The sequence below is a fragment of the Thermothelomyces thermophilus genome, chromosome 4, assembly GCF_000226095.1.
Source record: "Thermothelomyces thermophilus ATCC 42464 chromosome 4, complete sequence".
Lineage (NCBI taxonomy): Eukaryota > Fungi > Ascomycota > Sordariomycetes > Sordariales > Chaetomiaceae > Thermothelomyces > Thermothelomyces thermophilus.
The window spans coordinates 2,682,623-2,704,908 of record NC_016475.1 but is presented as its reverse complement, the minus strand read 5'-3'; the positions used below and the strand labels follow the sequence as shown (position 1 = coordinate 2,704,908).

General features: G+C 56.3%; 8 protein-coding genes across 8 annotated transcripts; 3 read left to right on the top strand and 5 right to left on the bottom strand.

Moving 5' to 3' along the window:
- Positions 1-941: 941 nt before the first annotated feature.
- On the bottom strand, positions 942-2,443 carry MYCTH_2306960 (uncharacterized protein). The gene is made up of 2 exons (XM_003664242.1): positions 1,748-2,443; positions 942-1,622 (listed from the first exon to the last, which is right to left on the bottom strand). The coding sequence occupies exons 1-2, from the start codon at positions 2,156-2,158 to the stop codon at positions 1,176-1,178; spliced, it is 858 nt and encodes a 285-aa protein (XP_003664290.1). The 5' UTR covers positions 2,159-2,443; the 3' UTR covers positions 942-1,175.
- Positions 2,444-4,875: 2,432 nt separating this feature from the next.
- On the bottom strand, positions 4,876-5,908 carry MYCTH_2306956 (uncharacterized protein). The gene is made up of 3 exons (XM_003664241.1): positions 5,433-5,908; positions 5,293-5,352; positions 4,876-5,108 (listed from the first exon to the last, which is right to left on the bottom strand). The coding sequence occupies exons 1-3, from the start codon at positions 5,464-5,466 to the stop codon at positions 4,903-4,905; spliced, it is 300 nt and encodes a 99-aa protein (XP_003664289.1). The 5' UTR covers positions 5,467-5,908; the 3' UTR covers positions 4,876-4,902.
- A 2,000-nt stretch (positions 5,909-7,908) lies between these two features.
- Positions 7,909-9,790, bottom strand: MYCTH_2306955 (uncharacterized protein). The gene is made up of 2 exons (XM_003664240.1): positions 9,287-9,790; positions 7,909-9,217 (listed from the first exon to the last, which is right to left on the bottom strand). The coding sequence occupies exons 1-2, from the start codon at positions 9,740-9,742 to the stop codon at positions 8,138-8,140; spliced, it is 1,536 nt and encodes a 511-aa protein (XP_003664288.1). The 5' UTR covers positions 9,743-9,790; the 3' UTR covers positions 7,909-8,137.
- A 443-nt stretch (positions 9,791-10,233) lies between these two features.
- Positions 10,234-11,975, top strand: MYCTH_2306954 (uncharacterized protein). Its single transcript, XM_003664239.1, has 4 exons — positions 10,234-10,601; positions 10,733-10,758; positions 10,812-11,191; positions 11,256-11,975. Exons 1-4 carry the CDS (start codon positions 10,559-10,561, stop codon positions 11,797-11,799), a joined length of 993 nt encoding a protein of 330 aa, XP_003664287.1. The 5' UTR covers positions 10,234-10,558; the 3' UTR covers positions 11,800-11,975.
- A 164-nt stretch (positions 11,976-12,139) lies between these two features.
- Positions 12,140-13,434, top strand: MYCTH_2306949 (uncharacterized protein). The gene is made up of 2 exons (XM_003664238.1): positions 12,140-12,987; positions 13,185-13,434. Exons 1-2 carry the CDS (start codon positions 12,446-12,448, stop codon positions 13,345-13,347), a joined length of 705 nt encoding a protein of 234 aa, XP_003664286.1. The 5' UTR covers positions 12,140-12,445; the 3' UTR covers positions 13,348-13,434.
- Positions 13,435-14,531: 1,097 nt separating this feature from the next.
- Positions 14,532-16,865, top strand: MYCTH_2306947 (uncharacterized protein). The gene is made up of 2 exons (XM_003664237.1): positions 14,532-15,152; positions 15,237-16,865. Exons 1-2 carry the CDS (start codon positions 15,022-15,024, stop codon positions 16,621-16,623), a joined length of 1,518 nt encoding a protein of 505 aa, XP_003664285.1. The 5' UTR covers positions 14,532-15,021; the 3' UTR covers positions 16,624-16,865.
- A 172-nt stretch (positions 16,866-17,037) lies between these two features.
- Positions 17,038-18,989, bottom strand: MYCTH_2111282 (uncharacterized protein; the record flags this gene model as incomplete). The annotated part of the gene is made up of 6 exons (XM_003664236.1): positions 17,038-17,745; positions 17,869-18,126; positions 18,194-18,319; positions 18,386-18,524; positions 18,611-18,741; positions 18,843-18,989. The coding sequence occupies 6 exons, from the start codon at positions 18,987-18,989 to the stop codon at positions 17,038-17,040; spliced, it is 1,509 nt and encodes a 502-aa protein (XP_003664284.1).
- A 962-nt stretch (positions 18,990-19,951) lies between these two features.
- Positions 19,952-21,487, bottom strand: MYCTH_2306945 (uncharacterized protein). The gene is made up of 2 exons (XM_003664235.1): positions 20,234-21,487; positions 19,952-20,173 (listed from the first exon to the last, which is right to left on the bottom strand). The coding sequence occupies exons 1-2, from the start codon at positions 21,354-21,356 to the stop codon at positions 20,031-20,033; spliced, it is 1,266 nt and encodes a 421-aa protein (XP_003664283.1). The 5' UTR covers positions 21,357-21,487; the 3' UTR covers positions 19,952-20,030.
- Between the last annotated feature and the right edge of the window lie 799 nt (positions 21,488-22,286).

Genomic DNA, 22,286 nt, shown 5'->3' with positions numbered 1-22,286 from the left:
CAAAACACGGCATGGAAACAAACCCGTGCACACCATGCAGAGTATCCGGGGTTGGAATCGGCGGATTTCTCCATGCGCATACACCTCACTCCAAGCACCTAGCAGAGCACCTGCCGCCGCATGACGTGCGGGGGGTGGGGGACTGGAGGACCTAGGCCCTTCTGGGCTTTCAAAGGTGGGCCTTGCCTGGGGAGCTTGAACGGTGAGTCCTCCGTACGGGAATAAAGGTACCTTACTATGTATGTAAGGTAGTATCCATACAACACCTGTGTGCTCCTTCACACACTGCCGAAACCACCTGCCTGCCTTTACACTACACAAGAATACACAATACACTACAGTACCCACTAGTAGTACATACGGACTTACATAATCATGGACAGCAGCCGACCTCGAAGCTACAAAAAAATCCAGGATGGATCAGTGGCCGACAACAACAACAGCTACTTTCTTTCATCTGAGGGTTTGCTCTCGTGTATGAAGAACTGTGCAGGATAGCTTCTCTGCTCTATGTCCCGTTCCCGGCCACTAGAACGACACTCCAATCCTGGAATCTGAGGGCTAGGTCAAATCAAACGGTTGTCTCGGGCTTAAGGGCGTCCTACCTACATAGTAAGAACCGACGACGATCTGACTGTGATCGACGAAAAAAACGCAGGCCGGAAAAAGAAATGGTAACCAGCTTCTCACCCGAAAATGGGAACAATTCTGGCAAAATCCTCTGCATGTCTCTTCTACCCGCGCACGCTCTCATAGTAGCTATGCGCGTGTAGCATGCCGTTTGACTTTAGGGACAACACAGCACAGCCGCGCTCGGCAAGAGTCGGCTCACGTTCAATCAGTGAGGCAGCCCATCAGACAACAGATCGAGCCCAAGGCTTCCGCTACTGCGTGCAATGCGTCCATGTGTTATGTTGTGTGTCAATGTGTCACAACACATGCAAAAAGTCGGAGAGCGTGGGGTTGAGGATGCCGATTACAAGGTGCAAAAGGGTAATAATCCATACAAATAATGTACAGTACAGGACTTTGACGGCCACCACAAGCAAGAGAGAAAATGAACCACAACGGCGCTCTCTTTTTGCGGGACAGCTCCATGGCAGCTCCCATAACACCACGCCAAACAATGCCATCTTCCCCCATCCAACGACACGCCCCGGCTAGGTCTCCCCGACTCAGATCATGCCCTTCACGCCCTGGTGCGTCAGGTTGGCACGGTTGGCGGTGCCGAGCTTGTGGACCTGGGTCCGCTTGTCCCAGACGCTCGACCTCCCCTCCACGACGGCGACGATCTCCTCGGCCACGCGGTGCGGGAACATGGTCCGGCCGCTGCCCTTGGACCTCTTCTTCCTGACCACGTCCAGGATCCACATGAAGGCCGTCCTCCTCCGCTGGCGCGCCCGCAGGGGCACCGGCACTTCGAGCGACTTGCCGCCGCCGGCCAGGCCCTTGAAGCCGCGAAGCTTGATGAGCGGGGCGACCGAGTCGATGGCGAGGGAGAGGTAGAGGACCGGGTCGAGCGGCAGGTGGTGCGCCGGCGGGGCGCCCGGGAGGAGCGGCCTCGACGGATCGAGCCTCGGCGGTGGTGATGTGCGGAGGTAGTTGAGGATCATGGCCATATCCTGCACAAAGTCTTGCTGTCAGCATCTCGACATTTCTTTCTTTCTGTTCAAGTCTCCTCTTTCCCCCCTTTGGCAACGTGGTCCTTGCTATTTTTTCTTTCTTTTATTTTTTTATTTTTTCTTACCCGCTGTGCCTTGGCCAGCTTTCCATCTCGCATCAACAGCCTCGTGACCTGCGCAACAACCGAGTCGTAACGGTACTTGGTGTGCTTTTGCGACGGCAGCGGCAGTTCTGGCAGCCCGAACTTGTGGCCCTCGACCGCCGGGTCAAGGGGGTTCAGGCCGTACTCAATCATCTTCAGCTGCTTCAACGCCTCCTCGTTCTCCTTGCTGGTGTAGGGTGGTTCGCTGTCCGGCACCGTGGACGGGGGCTGCGCGCCCGAGTTGCTGTTGCTGGCCGAGCGCGGCGTCGTGTTGTCGGCCAGTCCCCTCGCCAGGACAGCAGCCGGCCCGGCCGGCGATGGCCCTTGGGCAAGCGGTCGGGTCCGCAGAGAAAGGGCTCTGCAGGCCGACCAGATGTTCAATCGTGGAGGCATGGTTGCTGATGTGTGGGTGGGATCGGCAACTGCACCCTGATACGAATTGTCGCGGCCGTGCTTGCGCTTCAAGGCGAGCGTTTCTCGAAAAAATGAGAGAAAGCCGGGGTTTAGCCGGGCGACATGGGAGTGCAAGGGTCAAGCGCGCAATCATGCTTGCCCAACCCTGATCGATCTTGGCTCGACCTCCACAGCAGCAGCTACACCGTCGCGGTGCAGTACCTTACCTTAACATTTGTGTAGCGGGTGCCTGGCCGTGTTTAGTGCGCGCGAGCGCTGCGTTTAAGGTGCCTTAGGTAACCACGTCAACATTTTAGGATACCTTTGGTCTGTCGGGCCCTTCATCGCCCGGTTCGTTTCTCAAACTTCTCGAGGAAAACCTTTGTTTCATCACTACCCTTTGATGTGTCTGCCTAAAGTTGACAACCTGGAAGTCTCACCAAGGTAAGGTAAGATAACTAACTTCACAGCACTGCTTTGTACCTACAACCAGTTTTTCCTCAGGTAGTTTGCTCTTTAGCATGACAATCAGCCTTCTTCTGTTCTGCCCAGCACTCGTTTTCCTTCCTAGGGGTGTAACTTTCCCGTCTATTCCTTTTCTATCCCTTCTTCTTCTATTCTCTTTCCCTCTGGCCTAATTCCAGGGGTATGGTACGGTATATGTAAGAACTCTTGAAAATAGGACCGCCAAACACACCTCGCGTTTTTAGACTGATAACTACTGTGTAGTTACTAGTAACTACCTTACCTATCTCCACACTACCCCGGGCCCCACTAAACTGACCGCTTTCGGACCTCTCACTCGGGTCGAGTTAGTGCATCTCATTTCCGGCGTCAAACACCTGCGCACAGTGCACTGCCGGTCGGGCAACTGCATGATGCGAACGGGTAGCCCGCAGCTCGCCATTATTGGCGTATGGATGCCCTGGTGTCCTGTACAGTACATACATACATACATGCATACACTGCTAGTAGTGTCTGCTGTGGGCGCCGGTCACGGGATCAGGTGCCGTTACTCTCTGCCTCGCTTTAGTTTAGTATAACTAGCGTAGTCATCTTCCAGATTACGCAGTACTGTTACTCTGCTGGGCTGTTCCACAGGATCCCACACTCCCCACAATTGCGTCCTCCAGACTGCCGGGGCTGCTTTTGACGTGGACATCGGGCAGGCCTACCATATCACCGCTGAATGGAGCTTGGGTCCCTTGGGTCCGACAGGGCATCGTGAACGGGAGCAAAGCTCCTGCAAATCGGCAGATCAGAAGAAGTAAGCTCCCGTCCCAACAATTCGAGGTGTTCCCGCACTGGCGGTGAAAGTGCGAGCGCGGCGGTGGGATTCATCTCCTTTTCCTTACGGGTCTTCCACATCGATCCATCGCCTCGCAACCTACCATCCGGGTTAATCAGCCCGGCTTGCCTATTTTGGCCGGGCGATGCTTTTCTTCACCACTCATGCACAGCTCTGAACACATCAAACTCGACAGGAAGCAGTCCCATACTAGTACTGTAGGCGTGGGGAAAAGGCCCGCCATCGGAGCCCTTGTCATTCCCATCTCACACGGCCGAGTTAAACCAAGCAAAGTTAGCAAACAGCGATCCCAAAACAGCCGAGCCTCGCAATCTAAGTCAGGAAGCATAATGCCCGCCAGCCGATGCAAATAACCAAAAGACCTCGAGAAACCTTTTCATCCATCATCCGAAACCCCAGCCTGCTTCTGACCGCGTCCTTGTCTCGAAAGCACCGGGGATATCGCGGCAGCGGGTGGTCATCCGACCAGGCGTGTGCAGACCGCTCTTGCATTTCTCAACCCCTGTAAAACGGACCAGACCAACCCGCCAGCGAAGAACCAGACACCCAACTGCAACTAATGAGACAAGATTCGCATACCAGAAGCAACTAGGAATCCTTCGGAATCTGGGAAGACAAGAGAGAAAATCCTCCAGACACACGTCGCCTCCTCTTTTTTCCCAGGAATGAACCCCCTCGCATGCGTGACAGTGACCTCCCATTACCGCCAAAACGGAAAGACAACGGTGCCAACCGCACGCAGAGTAACCAAACCAGCGCAATGCTCAAAGTAACAAGCAAGTAATCAGAGAGTTAGAGTTCCCAGGTACTGTCGACTCCAGATCGGAGAGAGAACCGATAGACAAACAGTGAAACAACTAGCAAGAAAAAAAAAAAAAAAAAAGAGCCCGGTGGTATCAGCATTGTACAAACTTGTAAGGGCAAAAGAATCAGCCACCAAATTAAAAAAAGAGGAAAGGTAGAGAAAAAGAGACATGCCAAAATAGCCACCAAACCAGGAAACCAGGAAGAAGAAGGAATTCCAATATCGAGGAGAAGGGGGGTTCCCGAAGGAGGCCTCCGGGGGGGAATTGACATGCGAGAGATGTCAGAGAGTGGTTGAGAAATGGATCAGAGGGGGAAAAGAGGCCGGCAGGAGGCCGAGCCGAGAGACAGGGCGCCCAAACAAAGAGCGGCGGCAGCGGAGGGCAGGAGAGACCGGGCAGCACACATGTCGCCTAGAAGGTCCTCCGAGATGGTCTTACAGAGGCTTCACGGCCATCTGGTCTCTCGCCCTCCGCAAGCTTCCCGTTTGCCTGCCTGTCTCTGTTGCTGAGCCCCATCCATCATCTCGGCTGGGATCAATCTTCGGCCCCTTTTACCCCAGACATGTCCATCACTTCAACCCCCGCCCCCCCCCCCCCCCCCAAAAAAAAAAAGGCCAACCCCGAGGCCGTCAGTACCGCCTTCCGAGGTTGGGCGTCGTCGAGCTCGTGGAGGGCGAGCTGGCCGGGCTGCACATGAGAACCGGCATAATACATTTCAGAGCGACCTCGGCGGCGTCCTCACGGGCATTCTGGAGGTACTGGCCGTCGTACCAGAAGCGCGAATTGTACGGGGCGCCGGACACATATACGGTGCTCGACCAGGCGGTGCGGCCTCCTGAGATGGAGGGAAAGCATAGGTGTTAGTTCCGAAGTAGAGGGCAAGTAAGGGAATGAATGAGTGGGCGGCTTTTTTTTTTTTAAAAAAAAAAAAAAAAAAAAAAAAAAAAAAAAAAAAAGAGAGAAGAAGAAGAAGGAGCAAGAATTGCTATGGAGGAGCAGGGGAAGGAAACAGAACATACCTCGCCTGTCCGAGAAGAGCTTATACTCTGGCTCCGCGATATTGTTTACACGGCAGATTTCTGGGTGAGCGGTGATGGTTAACAGGTTAGTCTGTGGTTTGGGAGTTGACAGTTATGGGTGAAAAGGGGGGTTGTTGTACCCTTGAGCATGTCCGTCCACCTACAATACGCCATTGTGTCCGTGTTTGGTTCGTATAGTGTGCTTCAGCCTCTCCCAAATCTGGCAGGGTGGATGGTGATGCTACTGAGACCTGCGAACGCCTGGGCCGGACAGACTCTGTCAAATGAGTTTGATGATCGAGTACTTAGAGGAGTCGACGAAGTGGTGTATGTGCCCGGGAGATCAGCTTTATCATCTCGGGACTATTCGCCGCCGCAGTTACCGTTTGGGACCCAAACAATCGGTCAGCGAGTATGACTGATGTGGCCGAAATGGATTCGAAGATCCAGTGTGCTTAATTAAGATGCATACACCTTTCCGTACTGTTTGTGTTGTCTCGTGCTTTGCTACTTCCCAGCAGCGCTGTTTGTTCGCAAAGGCGCAGGGCGACAGTGAGTTGATTCATGGGCAGCAGGCGGGATGGTGCATCGTGGCCACGGACAGAAAGGACCTAGAAGACAAGACGAGTAAGAGCAAAGCGCCCTTTTGTTGCACCCGGCGTAGATGGAGAGAGCAGACAGGTCAGATGAGAAAGCGAAGATCAGATATTTCGGTGTCTTGTGTGGGCGTGGCGGCTATCCTATGTGGAGATCCGTGGGCTGTCTGGGATGGCAACGACTTGTCTCCATTCGAGGCGGTGGATAAACAAGCTTTCTATTCTTGATGTCTGTTGACCATCATTCTCTTTGCTTTTTGGTCTCTGCTTGCGCATGCCAAGTCACCGGTCTCCAACGAACACGGTGCCACGGTATCCTCGGGACTCTTGAAAATTTGGGGAGCCATGACATGGCAAGGGCCTGAATGGTAGGTACTGCAGGCCGAAAGGAAATTGAGGGAACACAGGGCAGAAATCTCCCCGGTGCAAAGTGTGTGTATACTCACGAGGTACAGCACATGTACACTACTTATGTGCACACGTTGCAAGTATCTGCCTGATGTACAAAGGTACATAAATGGGTATACAATACAGTACAATTGGACGTTGTTACCAGCGGTGAGCGAGGCAGCAGGGATGCACTGCGGGTGCGGTGTCGAAGTCATGATGTAGCGCATACCGAGAGTTGGCGTGTCCCGGCATTGTGTTTCGCTAGTGACGAGGACGTCGAGACAAAGTGTGCAGAAAGAAGAAGCAAGAAGATACACCCCCCCCCTGCCAGCGAGTAACTAGGGTCCCGAAAAAAGTAAAGAAAAATGGAGATTACCCGCTTCGGCGCCGCGTCGATGAGCTGTCCGCCCGCTTGACCAAGCAACTCCGCCGTAGTGAAGGTCAGCCAAAACAGACGAATGCCAGGAATATAAATGCAAGGGATAAGGCGTGAAGTGGTCTTGGGGTCTAGAAATGCCCAGATAGCAAGAAGAAGCGGGAATGGCGCAACAGCGACCATCGACGGGCTGGACAGAAAAGCTCCGTCGTTCGCATGCCAAAGAACCCCGAGACGAGCAGGGTGTTCGTCTGAGTTGTCACCATCAAGATGCAGTTGTTTGTCGGGATCAAGGACGAGCTATCCACTTTGGCCCGCACGGCCCGTGATCGTGAGCGAAGAGGGCGAATCGGAAAGCTGCAGGAGTGCTGTCTGTGCGGTAATTGGATAAGAGAAACGTGGACGTGTTTGGTGTCCACAAAAATTCAGAGCATCTCTTCACTGCTTCCACTAACGGGCCAGAGCACGCAGCCTTTGCGCCGCCGAACCGGCACTGAGGGAAAAGGGCCCTTTTGAACGAACCGCTTCGGTCCCGTCCGGTTTTGATTTCGACTGTTTGCAACTTCAACTCCCGTAGTGATATGTCCGTACTGGCATCATAGTCCACAAACTCTGGCGGTACAGTGCCCGTCAATGGTTCCAGCCATTCATTACCGGGGACCGGGGATGGTGCTTGTTCCAGCCGCGGAGCTAGTAGACGGCCGGAGGAGTGAAGGATGATAGCTCGGCGTCGATACAGATCTGGCGGTGCCGGCCCGCTGGGAGCTTCTCGCAGCGGTTTCACCAATGACTGACGGTTGCCAACATCTGGATGCTGTGCAGCGGCAAAGCGGGCTCATGAGACCTGATCACAGGCAGCCCTTGACGGCTAGCGCACCCCTCGCAGGGTGACTTGGGGTGTGCTGTGCTGGTGCATGGTGCATGTGTACCTCGTATCGTCGGTCTTTTGGAGGTTAACTGGCCCTTTCCTTCTCGGCTCGGCGTCGTGGGAACTCTCAACTCCGACGCTGGTGGGTTGGGAGTCATCACACAACTAACCGCAATGATGTAGTGGTTATCGGCAGCTCGAGGGGCGCGGAGGATCTAGACAGTAGTGTCAGTATAGAAGTTGCCCGGGCAGCTCGTCCGGACTACTCCGAGAGAGAGATTGCGAATATCCTTCCGGCTCAAACGGCCCCCACCGACTGGCCCGGGAAAAGAAGTTCTGGGAGCCTCTCGGAGCAACACCCGGGGTCCACACGGGCCGGACGGCCGTAAGGCAAGCGGCTTACACTTCGCCGCCGCAGGCTGCCGGCCGAATCCCCGATCTTGATCGATCGGCGTAGTGTGCGGAATCCCTCCAGGATGTGGGCCCAGGTGACACGCGGCTCGGTACAGGCGGAAGTGACGTTGACGGTCTGGCAAGGGCCAACCATGTGTGCGCGTGGATGGCTGCGCGGCCCCCGAAAGGGTGTACGCAGGGACCCCCCACCATCCTATTCGCTCATTTCTCGAAGGCCTGCCTCAGGAGCTCGTCATAGCGCTCCTTATCGGCTAGCTTCGTCCGCACCACGGCATCCGGATCCTCGCACCAAAACTGCGACACCGCCTTCTCGACACTGACGGGAAGGCGTCCAGGGCAGAGGTGGTCTTCCAACAGAAGGTACATGGCGTTCACAGACGATAGGCAATGCCAAACCCATATCCCCTTCGAGTCCCACATTTCTTGCATGACACGTGAGACTGTGATGGTAAGTCCCTGTTCGGCCGCCATCGTACGTTCCTCTTCTTCAAAGACGTGCATGAATTCGCGCCGTATCTTGTCAAACTCGACGTAGCGATCATCCCGAATTTGATCAATGCTGCATCCGGTAAGCCAGTACGGCACGTTGAGCATCTCCCGGGGCAGCGCGCAGAGCCACTCTAGGTCTATCAGACATGTGACGTTCCAGTCGTCGTCCACAAAGATGTTGCTAGCGTGGAGATCGGTGAGCTGGGGCAGGAAAGGCCCGTAACGGTGTTCCCGCTTGATGAACCGGTGCGAGAAGACCCGGAGCAGTGTCATGACGGCCATTTGGCCGCGGCAATCGATTTCGCTGTTGACGGCGTTGGGTTGGCTGAGAAAGCGTTGGTCGTGAAAGGTGATCATGTCGGCCACGAAGGCGTCGGTGCATTTGTACGTGTCGCTCATCTGCATCGTCCTCGGTGCGCCGTCGTTTTCTAGCAAGATCATGGAGCAAGTCAAGGGCCGGTTTCTCAGCATTAAGGTGCCGTCACCATTGAATTGGAAGGATCCGATCTGCATCTGGGGGAGACGCGCCAGCGACAGCATGATCTTGGACATTCCTCGGAATAGTCTCTGCCTCCGAGCAGGATCGTCTCTGTACTTGTCCCACGTTTTTGATAGCATCTGCCCAGATTCAGGATTGATATGGTCCAGCAGCAGGTATGCGAACGGGACACTGTGGTGGGTTGCGTTGCGGGTGTACTGGGAGAGCACCCGATCGAATAATAAGCGGTAAATGCAGCGGCGGACCATATGTGAGATACGAACCAGGAATGGCCTGTGGCAGACATGTGTAAACTATAGTAAGGCTGTGAGCTTCCATGTGAAATTACTGACCTCGGGGGGTGCTATTAAACCCGGACTCACCTGGCGGCCGTCGGAAAAGCCAAAGCCATAGAGGTGGGGGATACGAACATGAGGGCAATTCTCTTGCATGAAGACATATGCCCCAACCTCGCAGCCAAGCTTCTCGTCTACCGTACCGGGGTATCTTGCTTCAGCGAGCTTGTGTGGCATGGCGCAACGAAACACAACCTTCCTCTCCTGACGGCCCGGCGAGGTTATATTGAGTAAGACACATATGTTGAAGCCGCCCCGGATCCAGTGGCGGCTCTCTAGGACATCACAGGTGTCATGCTTGCCCAGTCCCAGGTGGTGTCGCGTCAGAGCCTCGATTGATTTTCTGTGCCGCCAGAGGTCGTCGGCCAATGTCTCGAGAGCTGCACTATACCCAAGGCGGCTGAGGACGTTGAACTCTTCCTCGGCGGCCTCTTCGTACGTCATAGAACGGCCCTGGACATCCAACGTGGCTGGGGCAGTCATGGCGGCGATATTTGAGAGAGACAGCGATCTATCTGCACATTGTCGTTGCCGCAGCTTTCGCGTCGCGCCTGCGTGACCAGCAGGCATAATAGGGTGTAATTACAGCGTATGTAATTACGGAATACAGCACGTGTATTTACTTGTCCTCGTGGTTATCGCGCGTCAAACCACTGAAGCTGGCAAGGTTGTAAGGGACACTACCGCGTCTGTTACCTGGTACGGAGAGTACTATACCAGCCGATGACAACTTCCAAGCACCGGCATCTCAAAGCGGGTATTCTTTTTTACAAAGACCTTAGGTTTCTGCCGTCTTGAAAGCCCGTTATACGAATACCACTAATCCGAACAGTATGGTATAACAGCCCAGTACCTCTCTCTCTCTTTTTTTGGACGGATTACTATTCATTCGTAACAGCTCGGCTGAGGCATGTGCTGTCTCCACCTGACCCATTGGGGATGGTCGTCCTGATGACTGCCTCGGCTCTCCAACCCCAGGATTCGGCAGGCTCCATCTCACCCCCGGGTTGGGACGGAGCCTCGGCCGAGGAAACAGCCCCTCGCCGCATCGTATAACGATTGTGTCTACAAGTCCGAGGGTAATACGGCCGATGTCCATTTGAAGCAGCCTTCGCCTGCTTTCACTCCCTTATCCGACTCTTCTCCCTTCGTTAGAATCGCGACCGAAACTGGGTCCCGGAACTCAGTTGAACCTTTTTTTGCAGACGTTTCCAGCCGTGGGACTTTTTGTTGCCATTTGATCCACCCCATTGCGCCGCGTTTGCGCCGCGTGTGTGCACCCTTCACGCTGCTGCGAAGATGCCTTTCGACACCGAGTTGACCCGCCGACTCGGCATTGCAGGTACGTGCAGGGTGAGGGTGAGCGTGTCAAATGCGTGTCAAATGCGGGACGCTGTGTTCAATGTTCAACTACATGTCGGACGAACTGTGCATACGTCGAGGCTGACATCGCATCTTCTTGGTGTAATGAAGTCCCCGTCGTGCAGGGCGGCATGCAGGCAGGTGTTGAACCCCCTTTGCTTGTCGGTGGCTGGACATTAACCGTAGACAGCATGTCGGAACCGCCGAGATGGCGAGCGCCGTGTCCAACGCGGGTGGCCTGGGTATCATCACGGCCCTGATCTGGCCCGACCCGGAAGGTTTCCGCCAGGAGATCCGCAAGTGCAGGAAGCTGACGAGCAAGCCGTTTGGTGTCAACATCACCCTGCTCCCGGCGCTTGTTCCGCCAGACTACGAGGCGTACGCCCAGGTTGCCATTGACGAGGGGATCAAGATCGTCGAGACGGCCGGTAACTCGCCGGGGCCCGTCATCTCCAAGCTCAAGAAAGCCGGCTGCATCGTTCTGCACAAATGCACCACCATCAGGCATGCCCAGTCAGCCGTCAAGCTTGGTGTCGACTTTTTGAGCATCGACGGCTTCGAGTGCGCAGGGTAAGTCCCAATGCCGTGGGTAACCCTGACGAGGTCGAGGGATCATCGCTAACGCGACAGCCAGCCACGTCGGCGAGTCGGACATCACAAACTTCATCCTCCTCGGCCGGGCGCGGCAGACGCTCAAAGTCCCCTTTATCGCCTCGGGTGGCTTCGCCGACGGGCAGGGTCTCGCGGCCGCGCTCTGCCTCGGCGCCTGCGGCATCAACATGGGCACCCGGTTCTTGTGCACCGTCGAGAGCCCCGTCCACCACAGCATCAAGGAGCAGATCGTCAAGGCGCAAGAGACGGACACGGCACTGGTCATGCGGCGCTGGCGCAACACGACCCGCCTGTACCGCAACAAGGTCACGGAGCAGGCGCTCAAGGTCGAGCGCGAGAGCAAGACGGGCGAGTTCTCCGAGATTGCCCCCTACGTCAGCGGCAAGCGCGGTCGGGAGGTGTTCATCAACGGCGATCCCGAACACGGCGTGTGGACCGCCGGACAGGTCATGGGCCTGATCCACGACATTCCTACCTGCAAGGAACTCATCGCGAGGATCGAGAAGGAGGCGGAAGAAACGTTGAAGGAGAGGTTAGCACTGGTCAAGCCTGCGCCGAAGCTGTAATCGATGCGCTTGCTTGTTTGTTTGTGTGTGAGTGATCTAAGTTAGAGCTTTGTGTTTCTGGTAACACTGGGGTCCAGCACTTGTTTTTTTTTTTTTTTTTTTTCATTTTTATTTAGGTATCATGATGCGCTTGATGATTATGGTTTTCTGTCTCTCAATCTGGGTGCCACAGGCGAGAACCTGTCTGACGTCCTACAGTAGACCAACAACCCTAACCCTTAGTATTGTGAACTGACTCGGCCAACTGAATGATGAGCCGAGAGGAGCCCCGCTCAGCTCCCTTGTTCCCTGCATCGATGTCGGCTTGGCGCTCAATGCTGCAACCTCGGCATGTGCTTCATCCACTCATTCCCCCCTTCCTGCCATCCCGACTAAGACATCCTACCCGACTTTAACTTTCGCGGTCTCAACTTCCAACCCGTCCACCAACAAACACGCCCGATAACGTCCATGGGGCATAGCTGACGGCGGGGCGCTTTTTTTTTTTTTTCAACCACCGTTTCAGAAGCCGAAAACACGCATCAATTTCAACCCGGAGCAACAACCGAATCTCTCTTCCCCCCCCCCCCCCCAAAAAAAAAAAACTACTGCGCATTCGAGCGTCGTCCCGCAGAAAGCGCAGAGAGAGACAGCAAACCCGCCCACCATGGTCGCCGACGCCCTCGTCTACCACCCGGCCGTCGGGCACTACCTCAAGTACGTGGCGACGACGGTCGGCCGCGACAAGCTGCTGCGCACGCTGCAGTACTTTGCCCGCTTCTACGCGTGGTACCTGCTGCGCACCAACCGGCCGCCGACGGCGATCCAGCCGTGGGAGACGATGAAGAAGCAGTTCGGGCTGGTGCGCAAGGTGCTGCGGGCCGGCAAGAACGTGGAACACTTCAAGGCGGCCGCGGTCGCGGCCGACGCCAAGGGGACCGACCCGGTCCTGCGCTACGCCACCGTCGGCCGCCAGCTCGGCTACGCCGGCTACCTGACCATGGACCTGGCCACGCTGCTGGACGCGACGGGGATCAAGAAGAGCGCCCGCGCCAAGCGGTTCCAGCAGGAGGCCTACCGCTTCTGGGCCGCCGGCCTCGCCTGCAGCATCGTCGCTCAGCTGTACACGCTCTACCAGCTGCGGCAGCGCGAGGCCAAGGTCGACCGGAAGGAAGGCGAGGGAGTTCTGGAGAGCAAGAGGATTGCCATGTGAGTTTCTCTCTTTTTTTTCTTTCTTCTTTCTTTCTTTACTTTTTCTTTCTTCTTTCTTTACTTTTTGTTCTCCCTTCTTTCTCCCCCCCCCCCACCCCTCCTCTTCTTTCCCCCCCCTCTATTCCCTTCCCCCCTTCCCATAGCTCTTTTCTTGAACGGTAAAGTTTTCGACCGCTGACTGGTCGTTGGTACAGGGAGCGCACTGCCAGCAGGCTGCAGTTGACCTCGGACCTCTGCGATCTCACGGTGCCTCTTTCGGCTCTGAACTGGGTCGCCTTTGATGACGGCATCGTCGGTCTCGCCGGCACGCTGAGCTCTTTGATCGGCGTATACTTGCAGTGGAAGAAGACGGCGTAAGGGGAAGAGCGTGGTTTATTGCGGGAGCCCAGCATTAGGGAAACTAAGCAACGCTACCAAGCATGGCTTGCAGTGTTGTGGATGGACGTGGTGGATGATTTGGTCTTACAAAATAAGCGACTGGCTGGGTTTTACTCAGCTGCCTTGCAACGACGAAGGGGCGATGGGGGCCGGCTAATGTGTTTTGATACCTCCGAGTTTTGCTAGATTTTGCTTTGCCTTTCGTACCCATATATCTTCAGTGTAGTTCAATGATGGATTCGGAAACCCTCGAGCCAAGGGAATCCGAACTTTGGACTCATCTCGCCGCATGCCATCCATTGCAAGCGACTCGTCTCCCCGCACCCAAAACGCTCTGCAGGAGAAAGATCCCAGGCTGCATCCTATACTAGCCCGCGCGCCTAATGCCGGGACCGTCTCGGCGATGGTTTGGCCTGGCCAAGGGGGCGTGTTCAGCATCACCCTCGCCATTCATTTTCGCCCGGTCCTGGCCATGGCCAATTACTGTGCATCTACGCTCCGGCTCGAGCGCATGCAAGTGAGAACCACAAAGCTGCAGGCGGTACAACATGCGCAGCAGAGAAACGTGGATGAAGTGGGAACAGAAGATACTACCCCACCCCCGGGTACAATTACCCCAACATCTGGGCATGCAAACCACAGCAATGGTGGTAGGAAGGAAGCTAACGTGAACGAACTGGGATCATATTTGAAGAGAGGGGTCGACACCGCAGCGTTGTCAAGAGCCAAGTAGAGATCCCTGTTCCCTGCCGTCTCACCCCGGTATCCGAGATGCAAGGACACTTTGTGTGCAGATCGGTGTTGACGTTAACGACTTGCTGGGTCCTCCAGGTCTTTTTTTTTTTTTTTTTTACCGCCTGGTCTGGCTGCACCCATTGCTGAGTAAAGTATGACTCGAACAATGTCAAGCCAGAAGACATACGGATTGGATACAGCGTAGAGAAGCCCTGTGGAAGAATAAGGCAACCCCCCAATCCGTGCGGCTGGAAGAAGGCAAGTTTGCATCGGCCGTGCAATCAGGTCGCACGTGTTCCGCAATTGTAATAAAGCCACCATCAAACTTCCCTATGGGGCCTGTTTCCATCCTTGAAATCCGAACGGTGAGGTCAAGGTGCCGAAACAGGACATGAGCTCCGCGAAGTTGCAATGGATGAAGGCACACAAAACAGCCCTGCATTAGTTGGCAGCGGGACTTTCAGGTTCCTGAGGCCGGGTCCTCGCCTCGTGCTTCATTGAAACCTCCTAATGTAGTGTGGCCTGTTTCACCTTCTACCCATCCCGTCTCATCCAAGCTGGAGCCTTGTGGTGAATGTACCAGTCCGTCTGAACAAAGAGAGCAACCACCAACGTCATCTCGCCCAATACGCATCTTGCGCCGTGACAGGAGCTGCAGCTCACAGCACTAGGGAATTTTTCTTTTCTTTCTTTTTTTTTTTTTTTTTTCAGTGACCGGTTCAGGAACCCCCCCATCCATTCATTCCCTTGGAGTGAAAGAAGAGATCGCGGTACTGGCACCGTCTCGTCCCGTGCGGGCAGTCACGAAGCATCAGCGGTGAAGGCTTCCTCAACTTCGACAAGCGCTCAACACTCAATTGGGCAAAAAAGAGCGACAATTCTGCCACAGACACCTGCCACGCTCGACACGCCGCCGACATGGCTGCGCAATCCGAGTTCGGGGATATGGGGTTGTCCATCCTGGGGCTGGGCACGCAATACCCTCCCTACGACCTGAAGCCGAGCTCGCTCGAGGTGCTGAGCAAGCGATTTTACCCAGAATCGCCAGCGTGAGTTGAGATCACGGCCGTCGTTTTTTTGTCGAGTTCAGGCTGACCTAGCCCCGCGTCCCACGCGACGCCTCTTTGCCGCAGCATGAGCAAGGTGCTCTCGATCAACCGGTACACGGGCATCGACCAACGCTCCTCGATAGGAACGCCGGACCACCCGCTGGTGAACCAGCCGAACCCGCCGACCATCAGCGAGCTCAACGAGACCTTCATGAGGGACGGCGTGCCGTTAGCGGTCAGTGCCGCGCGGAAAGCCCTGGCCGAGGCGCGCCTTGAGCCGGCGCAGGTCACGCACATGGTCTCGACCACATGCACCAACTCGGCGAATCCTGGCTACGATCATTTCGTCGCGAGGGAACTCCGCCTGAGCCCCGGCACCGAGAAGGTCCTCCTCCACGGCGTAGGCTGCAGCGGCGGGCTCGCGGCCCTCCGCACGGCAGCCAACCTCTGCCTCGGCCACACGATGCGGCGGAAGCCTGCGCGCATTCTCGTCGTCGCCCTCGAGATTAGCACCACCCTGGTCCGGAGCGAGCTCGAGTCCATCAACGCCTCGCAGGAAACCCGCATCGGCGTCGCCCTCTTCAGCGACTGCGCCAGCGCCTGCCTCCTCTCCAACTCCCTACCCTTCCCGGACGACGGCCCCTCCGGCCGCCCTTCGCCGCCCCCGCCGCCAGCAATCTACTCCCTCCTCGGCTGGCAGCACCACACCATCCCAGACACCGAACACGACCTCGGCTTCGACGTCGACCCGCACGGCTGGAAGGTCGTTCTGTCCCCGCGCGTGCCCCAGCTGACCCAGTCCGTCCTGCTTCCCACCTTCACCTCCCTACTGGCCTCCCTACCCCCTCCGTTCTCCTCCCCGGGCGACCAACAACACCCCCACCAACAACACCCCCACCAGCAGCAGCAGCAGCAGCAGCAGACGCCAGAGCTGAAACCCGCCGACTTCGACTGGGCCATGCACCCCGGCGGCGCCACCATCCTCTCGGGCGCCGAGCAGGCCCTGGGGATCACGCCCGCGCACATGCGCGCCAGCTACGACACGTACATCAACCACGGCAACAGCTCGTCGGCCACCATCCTCAGCGTCCTGGACCGCCTGCGCCACAAGGACATGGACGCGCTGGCCCCTCCCGCCGGGAGCGGTCCGGACGGCCGCGGCGGCGGCGGCGTGAAGGAGCACGTGGTCGGCTGCGCGTTCGGGCCCGGCATCACCGTCGAGATGTGCATGTTGAGGAGGAACCTGCGGGACGGGTTTGGCATGTCTGCGTCTGCGAGGGGCATGGGAACGCCGCCCGAGACGGAGAGCGAAGGGGGCGGTGCCACGGATGTCGACGAGGCGAGCGAGGCCGGGGAGGAGGGGAACCCAACGAGTGGTCGGACCGGGACCGCAGCGCAACAACGGAGCGGCGCTCAAGACGATGGTGAGGCGTTCATCAGCGAGGAATTGGAGCGTGTGGAGTTGGACTGAAGTTTTCTAGGTTGGGAGGGGGGGGGTTGGGTTCTGATGCATGCATATATATAGATAAACCGTGATTTTTGGGGAAGGGGTGGGTAGCTTGATAGGCTGTACTCCGTAGTGCTTATTCTTATCGCACTGGAACAGTCAGACTCCATCCATGAATAACCTGGCAGAAACACCGCCCTCGATAAAGGGGTTGGTTGAGCCGCAGGTCTTTTTCCTCTCTTGAGGGAACGGGGGAGTAAAAAAAAAAAAAAAAAAAGGTGAAGAATCAGCTCATTATTTCATTATCACGTCGGGGGATCAAAACTACGTGCGCTACCTACCTCTCTCCAAACCTACCTCTCCTCGATCGCTGCTCCAACACACAAATTTAAACACCCTATCCTTGGATGATTCAACATTACCCGAACCTTCTCTCTCTCAGGCCCGCACGGGCTTCTCCTCGGACTCGACCACCTCCACGCCGCTCCCGCTCTCGATGCTCTCGCCCTTCCTCAAGCCGAGCTGGCGCGTGTCGTAGCCGTGCTGCTCGAGGAAGGCGCGGAACTTGCGGTCCTCCTCGGCGATCGTGTCCTGGCCGATCTGCGGCAGGCCGACGAGGACGAGGAAGGCGCTCAGCACGCACAGGCTGCTCGACACCCAGAACGGGTACTGCGCCGACAGCGTCTCCGAGTCGCCGCCGGCCGCCACGATGTAGGGGAACACCCAGGTGCCGACGAAGGCGCCGACCTTGCCGATGGCGGCGGCGATGCCGTAGTACTGGCCGCGCACGCCCGTGGCGCACGTCTTGGCGGCGATGAGGCCGATGTTGTTGCCCGCGCCGACCTCGCCGAGCGACTGGAAGATGCCGTAGACGACGGCGAAGGCGGCCACCATGGACGGCTGCGCCAGCCGGCCGTAGCAGGCCGCCATGATGAAGCCGACGATGGCCTGCAGCGTGACGCCCGTGGCCAGGGCGTAGCGGGGTCCGACCAGGTCCGAGAAGGGCGCGCCCAGCATGGTGCCCGGGATGTAGAAGAGGTTGATGACCGTGTTCCAGCCGAAGACGGTCGTCAAGGGCGCCGTGTCGGAGTCGAAGATGTTGGCCAGAATGGTGGAGGAGTAGATGCCGAAGGAGTAGGCGGAGAACTGGGCCATTGAGGCGGGGGGTCGAGCAGGTCAGCCGGAAGGGAAGAGAAGGGGAATGATTCATTCAGAGAATCTAAACGGAAACAGATTTTTTTTGCTTTGAGGGGCTTGCACGGTACTTACGTCGTAGATGAACCAGATCAGGCTGACGATGAACAGACGGAAGCCGTAGAAACGGAGGGCCAGGAGGTAGGGGGTCTTGGCGTGCTTCATGGAGTTCTTCTGGTACTCCTCCGGCTCCTTGACAAAAATACGCAGGATGAACAGGACCAGGGGGAAAGCGACGCCAATGCCGAGACTGGTGCGCCAGATGGTGCTGAGGTGTCCATTATGGCAAGCCGCTGCGACGACATAGGGCACGAACGCGCCGAAGACGAAGCCCTGTTGGTCGCGTTAGCCTCGTCTATCGGTCGAGTTCCGGTTCGCGAAGAGGAATAAGTGTACGAACCCAATCGATCATGGAGTTGGTAAACAAAATGAACCACATGTTCCTCGTCCCGGTCTTGAGCTCGCTTGTCGACTCGGCGGCTCCCACGCTGCCCGCTGGATACTCGCCTCCAATGCCAATGCCGACCTTGTGATTCACAGAAGTCAGAGACGGGTCGGTCCGTGCCGAAGGCAAGGGATGGATGGGGCTTACAAAGAAGCGCCACGCCGTCAGGATGTTGAACATGCCCACAGCGTCGCCATGGTAGTAGGACCCGGCCGAAAGTGCAGTGAAAACGAGCAGGATGACGGTCGAGAGAAGTAGCGAATTCATGCGCGACCATTTGTCGGATCTGTCACACGGTGGTCAGCACCCAACTCTCCGTGTGACAAAGAATCAAGAGCACCAGGAAACAAGAGGGCATGGTCTGAAACGTACAGATAGCCAAAGACCAGCTGCCCGACCACGGTTCCGGCAAAAGCGATGTCACCCAAGTAGTGCTTCGCATTCGACGTCGCCCAGACTTCGCCGTACTGTATCGCCAAGATGGTCACGACCGAGCCAATGACCTGCATCACCTCGTTAACATACGGGACTCGCTCGACTCGTGACGTATTGCCGAGTGAAGAGGAAATAAGGGCCGGGAAAAAAAAAACAGAGGACAACGCACGTTGTTGATGTAGCCGTCGGAAAACAGACCCGCGCCGCAGGCCATGACGGGCACGATGGATTTCCAGAACGACTTGTTCTCCTGCACCGGCTCCTCCGTCGCCCGAGCCTCGACGGCTTCGGGCTTCGGGCTCTTGCGGCCGAACATGATCGCAATACCACGGGGGAGTTGGGTCTGGCGGATTTCTGCTTGTCTCGAAGCTGCGTGAAGGCGAGAAGGGAAAGCGATGGGGGTGGGAGACCAGGAAGGGAAGGTAGCGGCGAAAGCGTTCTGAGAGGTTCTATGGGGGCTAGCTTTAAATAGGAAAACCTGAGGGTCCAGAGGGGAGCCCGGTGAATCCTTCTAGACTATAAAAGCCCTCCTCTTACACTAATTGTCGTTGGAGTTGCGGCCGCACGTGGGCTTCTGCAACCTTCTTTACTGACACAAATCGGGTACAGGAGAGGGGAGAGGATCTAAAAGCGCGGTCATGCACGTGGCGTTGACGTCCACTTGATATCCATGAGCGCTGCATCGAGGCAACTGAAAATGGGACCTACCAATCGGACAGACGTAAGAGAGAAGAGCGAAGGGAGAAAAACTTTGGCGTGTGGGCAGTTGGGCCGATTCCTTGGAAGCGATGCGACCCTTGGGCTCCTGCCTCTTCAGGCAGGTTCGTGGCAGGTGCTTTTCTTGGCCGTTCTCATTGGACGTTGATCTCGGGCAAACCACCCAGCTACCCCGTCGTTGCGGGCACCGCTTACCCTGACTACTGTGTAATTAGTACTTCCGTGAAACAAGCTTTCGAAGAAGGAGCCGCTATGAAGTAATGCACCAAAAAAAACAGCTTGGCGCCTTGGCATTGTGGGGGAGCTCGCGTGCAGCAGCGGTAAGAGGGGGTCGATGCTCGCTTGTTAAGCGCGGAATGCATGTGTTAACAAAGGTTGCTTTGACATACTGTAGTATAAGTACTTGCTTGTATGTATGCATGCCAGAAGCTGTGTACTCTGTAAGGTGCATCTTGAATCGAACAGGTGACGCGGCAGTATAATTTTTTTTTTTTTCGTTGCTAGTTATATTTCTTTCCAATTTGGCGTCAGGGAGGGGGCACTAACATGCACTGCAACTTGGCTCCCCAATCAATAACGGCCGAGCCTCTCGGGGACCAGGTTTCGGCAGGGTCAAACATTGACTCGGGTATAGTAACCGTTAACCAACCTTTTCAAACCGCAAGAACAACTGTTCGTGTTCTGGTCGCCCAGTGTACCCGTCCGACTGACGTTCCATACCTTCGTCATCCACGATATGAGTCGTGTAGTTTGAGTAGATGGCGGCAATCATGAGTTTCATCTCTGCCGACCGTCAGCTGGTGCTCACCTCCGCAATTGGCAGTCTTGAATCGGCCTGCCTACGATGCATAGCAAAGTTCGATCCGATGCACATCCGACCCCCCGAACTGAACGCCCAGAACTGTCGGTTACGCTCCTTCAGCTGACTCTCATCGGCTGCCCAGGGGAGCCACCGGGTGTGATCCCATTTCTCCGGTTCGGGGAAGATTGCTTCGTCGCGGTGCAGCGCGTATGCCGACGCGGCCACTCTGACACCCCCGGGAACAGCATACGGTCCAATCCGACAGCCCGAATCTGGCGTCTGGCGCGGTTGTGCGCCGGGTATTGGTGGGTGGCGGCGTAGGGTCTCCATGAGGACGGCGTGCAGCAGCGGTAGGCTGTCCAGCTGCTTGGGGTCTGGCACGGAGGGCGTGCCATTCCCGTCCAGTTGCATGTTGGGCGAGAGGCTCAAAAGTTCGGCTCTGAGCTGTGCCTGGAGTTCCAACGATTGGGACAGCCGCCAGCACAGGTACGACAGCGTCAAGCCGGCTGTCTCCTGGCCGGCTAGGACATGGTCGAAGAGCTCGGAGGCGACCGAGAGCTCACGGTTCGACAGCGCCGTAGGGTACAACACGGAAGCCTGTCCATTTCTCGCCGCTTCTTTGCGCAGGCCACCGACCAGAGCATCCCACACGGTAGGCTGATCCGGAGGCTCAGCTTGAGAAGGGCAATCCGAGTCAAAAACATGACCCATTTTGGCACATAAGCCCAGGCACCACTCGCCCAGCTCCTTGTTGGCACCATCTACCCACTTGGGGCACAATGGGATACCAACCCTCCGGCAAAACTTGGTGAGCCGGGGCATCTCTTGATCATAGTACCCGTAGTCGTTGCGAGCCCTGTACAGCTCGAGAAAATGTTCACGATAGGCCTTGTTGCCGAGAAAATTAGTACCCTTGCCAAGGCCGAAGATGTACGCCGCGATGAAGTCCATAGTTGCTGCCATGAAGATTGAGTAGATGTCGACACCATGGGGCTTCTGGGACTCGGCGACCGAGGCCTCGATAATTGGTAGGAATCTATCGAAAATGATTGTCTGCGACTGGGCCGCTGCAGCCGTGCTCGACTGGATGTAAGACTTGGAGTACACATGCGAGATGAGCCGCTTGCGGGCCGAATGCTCCGGAGCGGGACGGGCCGAGAACATGCACGGAACGCTTTTGGGTGCGGAAGTCTTGTGAGTAGAGAGAGCTCGGGATCGCTATGGGGAATCTGTGCACCGTACCCGTAGTTGTCAAAGACCGAATACCAAGCCGGCTTCTCGAAGCCGCCCTGGTAGACGGTGCGGACGCTGTCCAGATCATTGATGCTAAGCTCGTTCGGGCCTACGCGGATGACGGGGCCGAGCCGGCGATGAGCGCGATAAAGCGTCCTGTTTTCTCGACGCGCCCACCGGATCCAGAGAATCCATGCGCGGGAGAAAGGCGCGGACCAGTGAGCGTTGGGGATGCGCGCGAGAGGCGAGAACACAGCGGGGTACACCAGGTATCGATAACCAAGGATGGCAAACACTGCAGTGGCGAGTGCGCCAATCCAGTCACTGCTCAGCGACATGTTCGCCGCGCTCAGCGTCTAGCTTGCTTGGCCTCCAAAAGCAGAAACAGTCACGGGTACGTTGTTGGCGGTCTTCACCATCATTGTGGTGGGATTACCTTTTGCGGGGTTCGAGTTGACAGTTTTACGGCCTTTTGAAACCGACTCTTCTTGGTTCAGTTCGGTACTTTACATTCGCATCTCCGATAAGCATGCAGGTGTGTACTGTAACTACATACATACGGATACATAGCCATGTATGTACATACATACCTTTTGCACTGTATTGTAATCTGTACAATTGGATTACTACTCCGTACGGAGGTTGGCCCCAAAAGTCCACCCCCCAAGGCATGCCAAGCCCAGGCTGCTGACAACGTGCGAAGTGTATACACAATCTTGTTTATACTGTAATTTCTATTGCAAATTAATCTCCACCTATACATCTAGGTTTTTCCCTGCCTAACCTTGATGCCAGAGCCTACAAATCTCCCAAATACAGTAGCTATAATAATTCTAGAGCGTTTTGGTAAGCTGTCTTTCC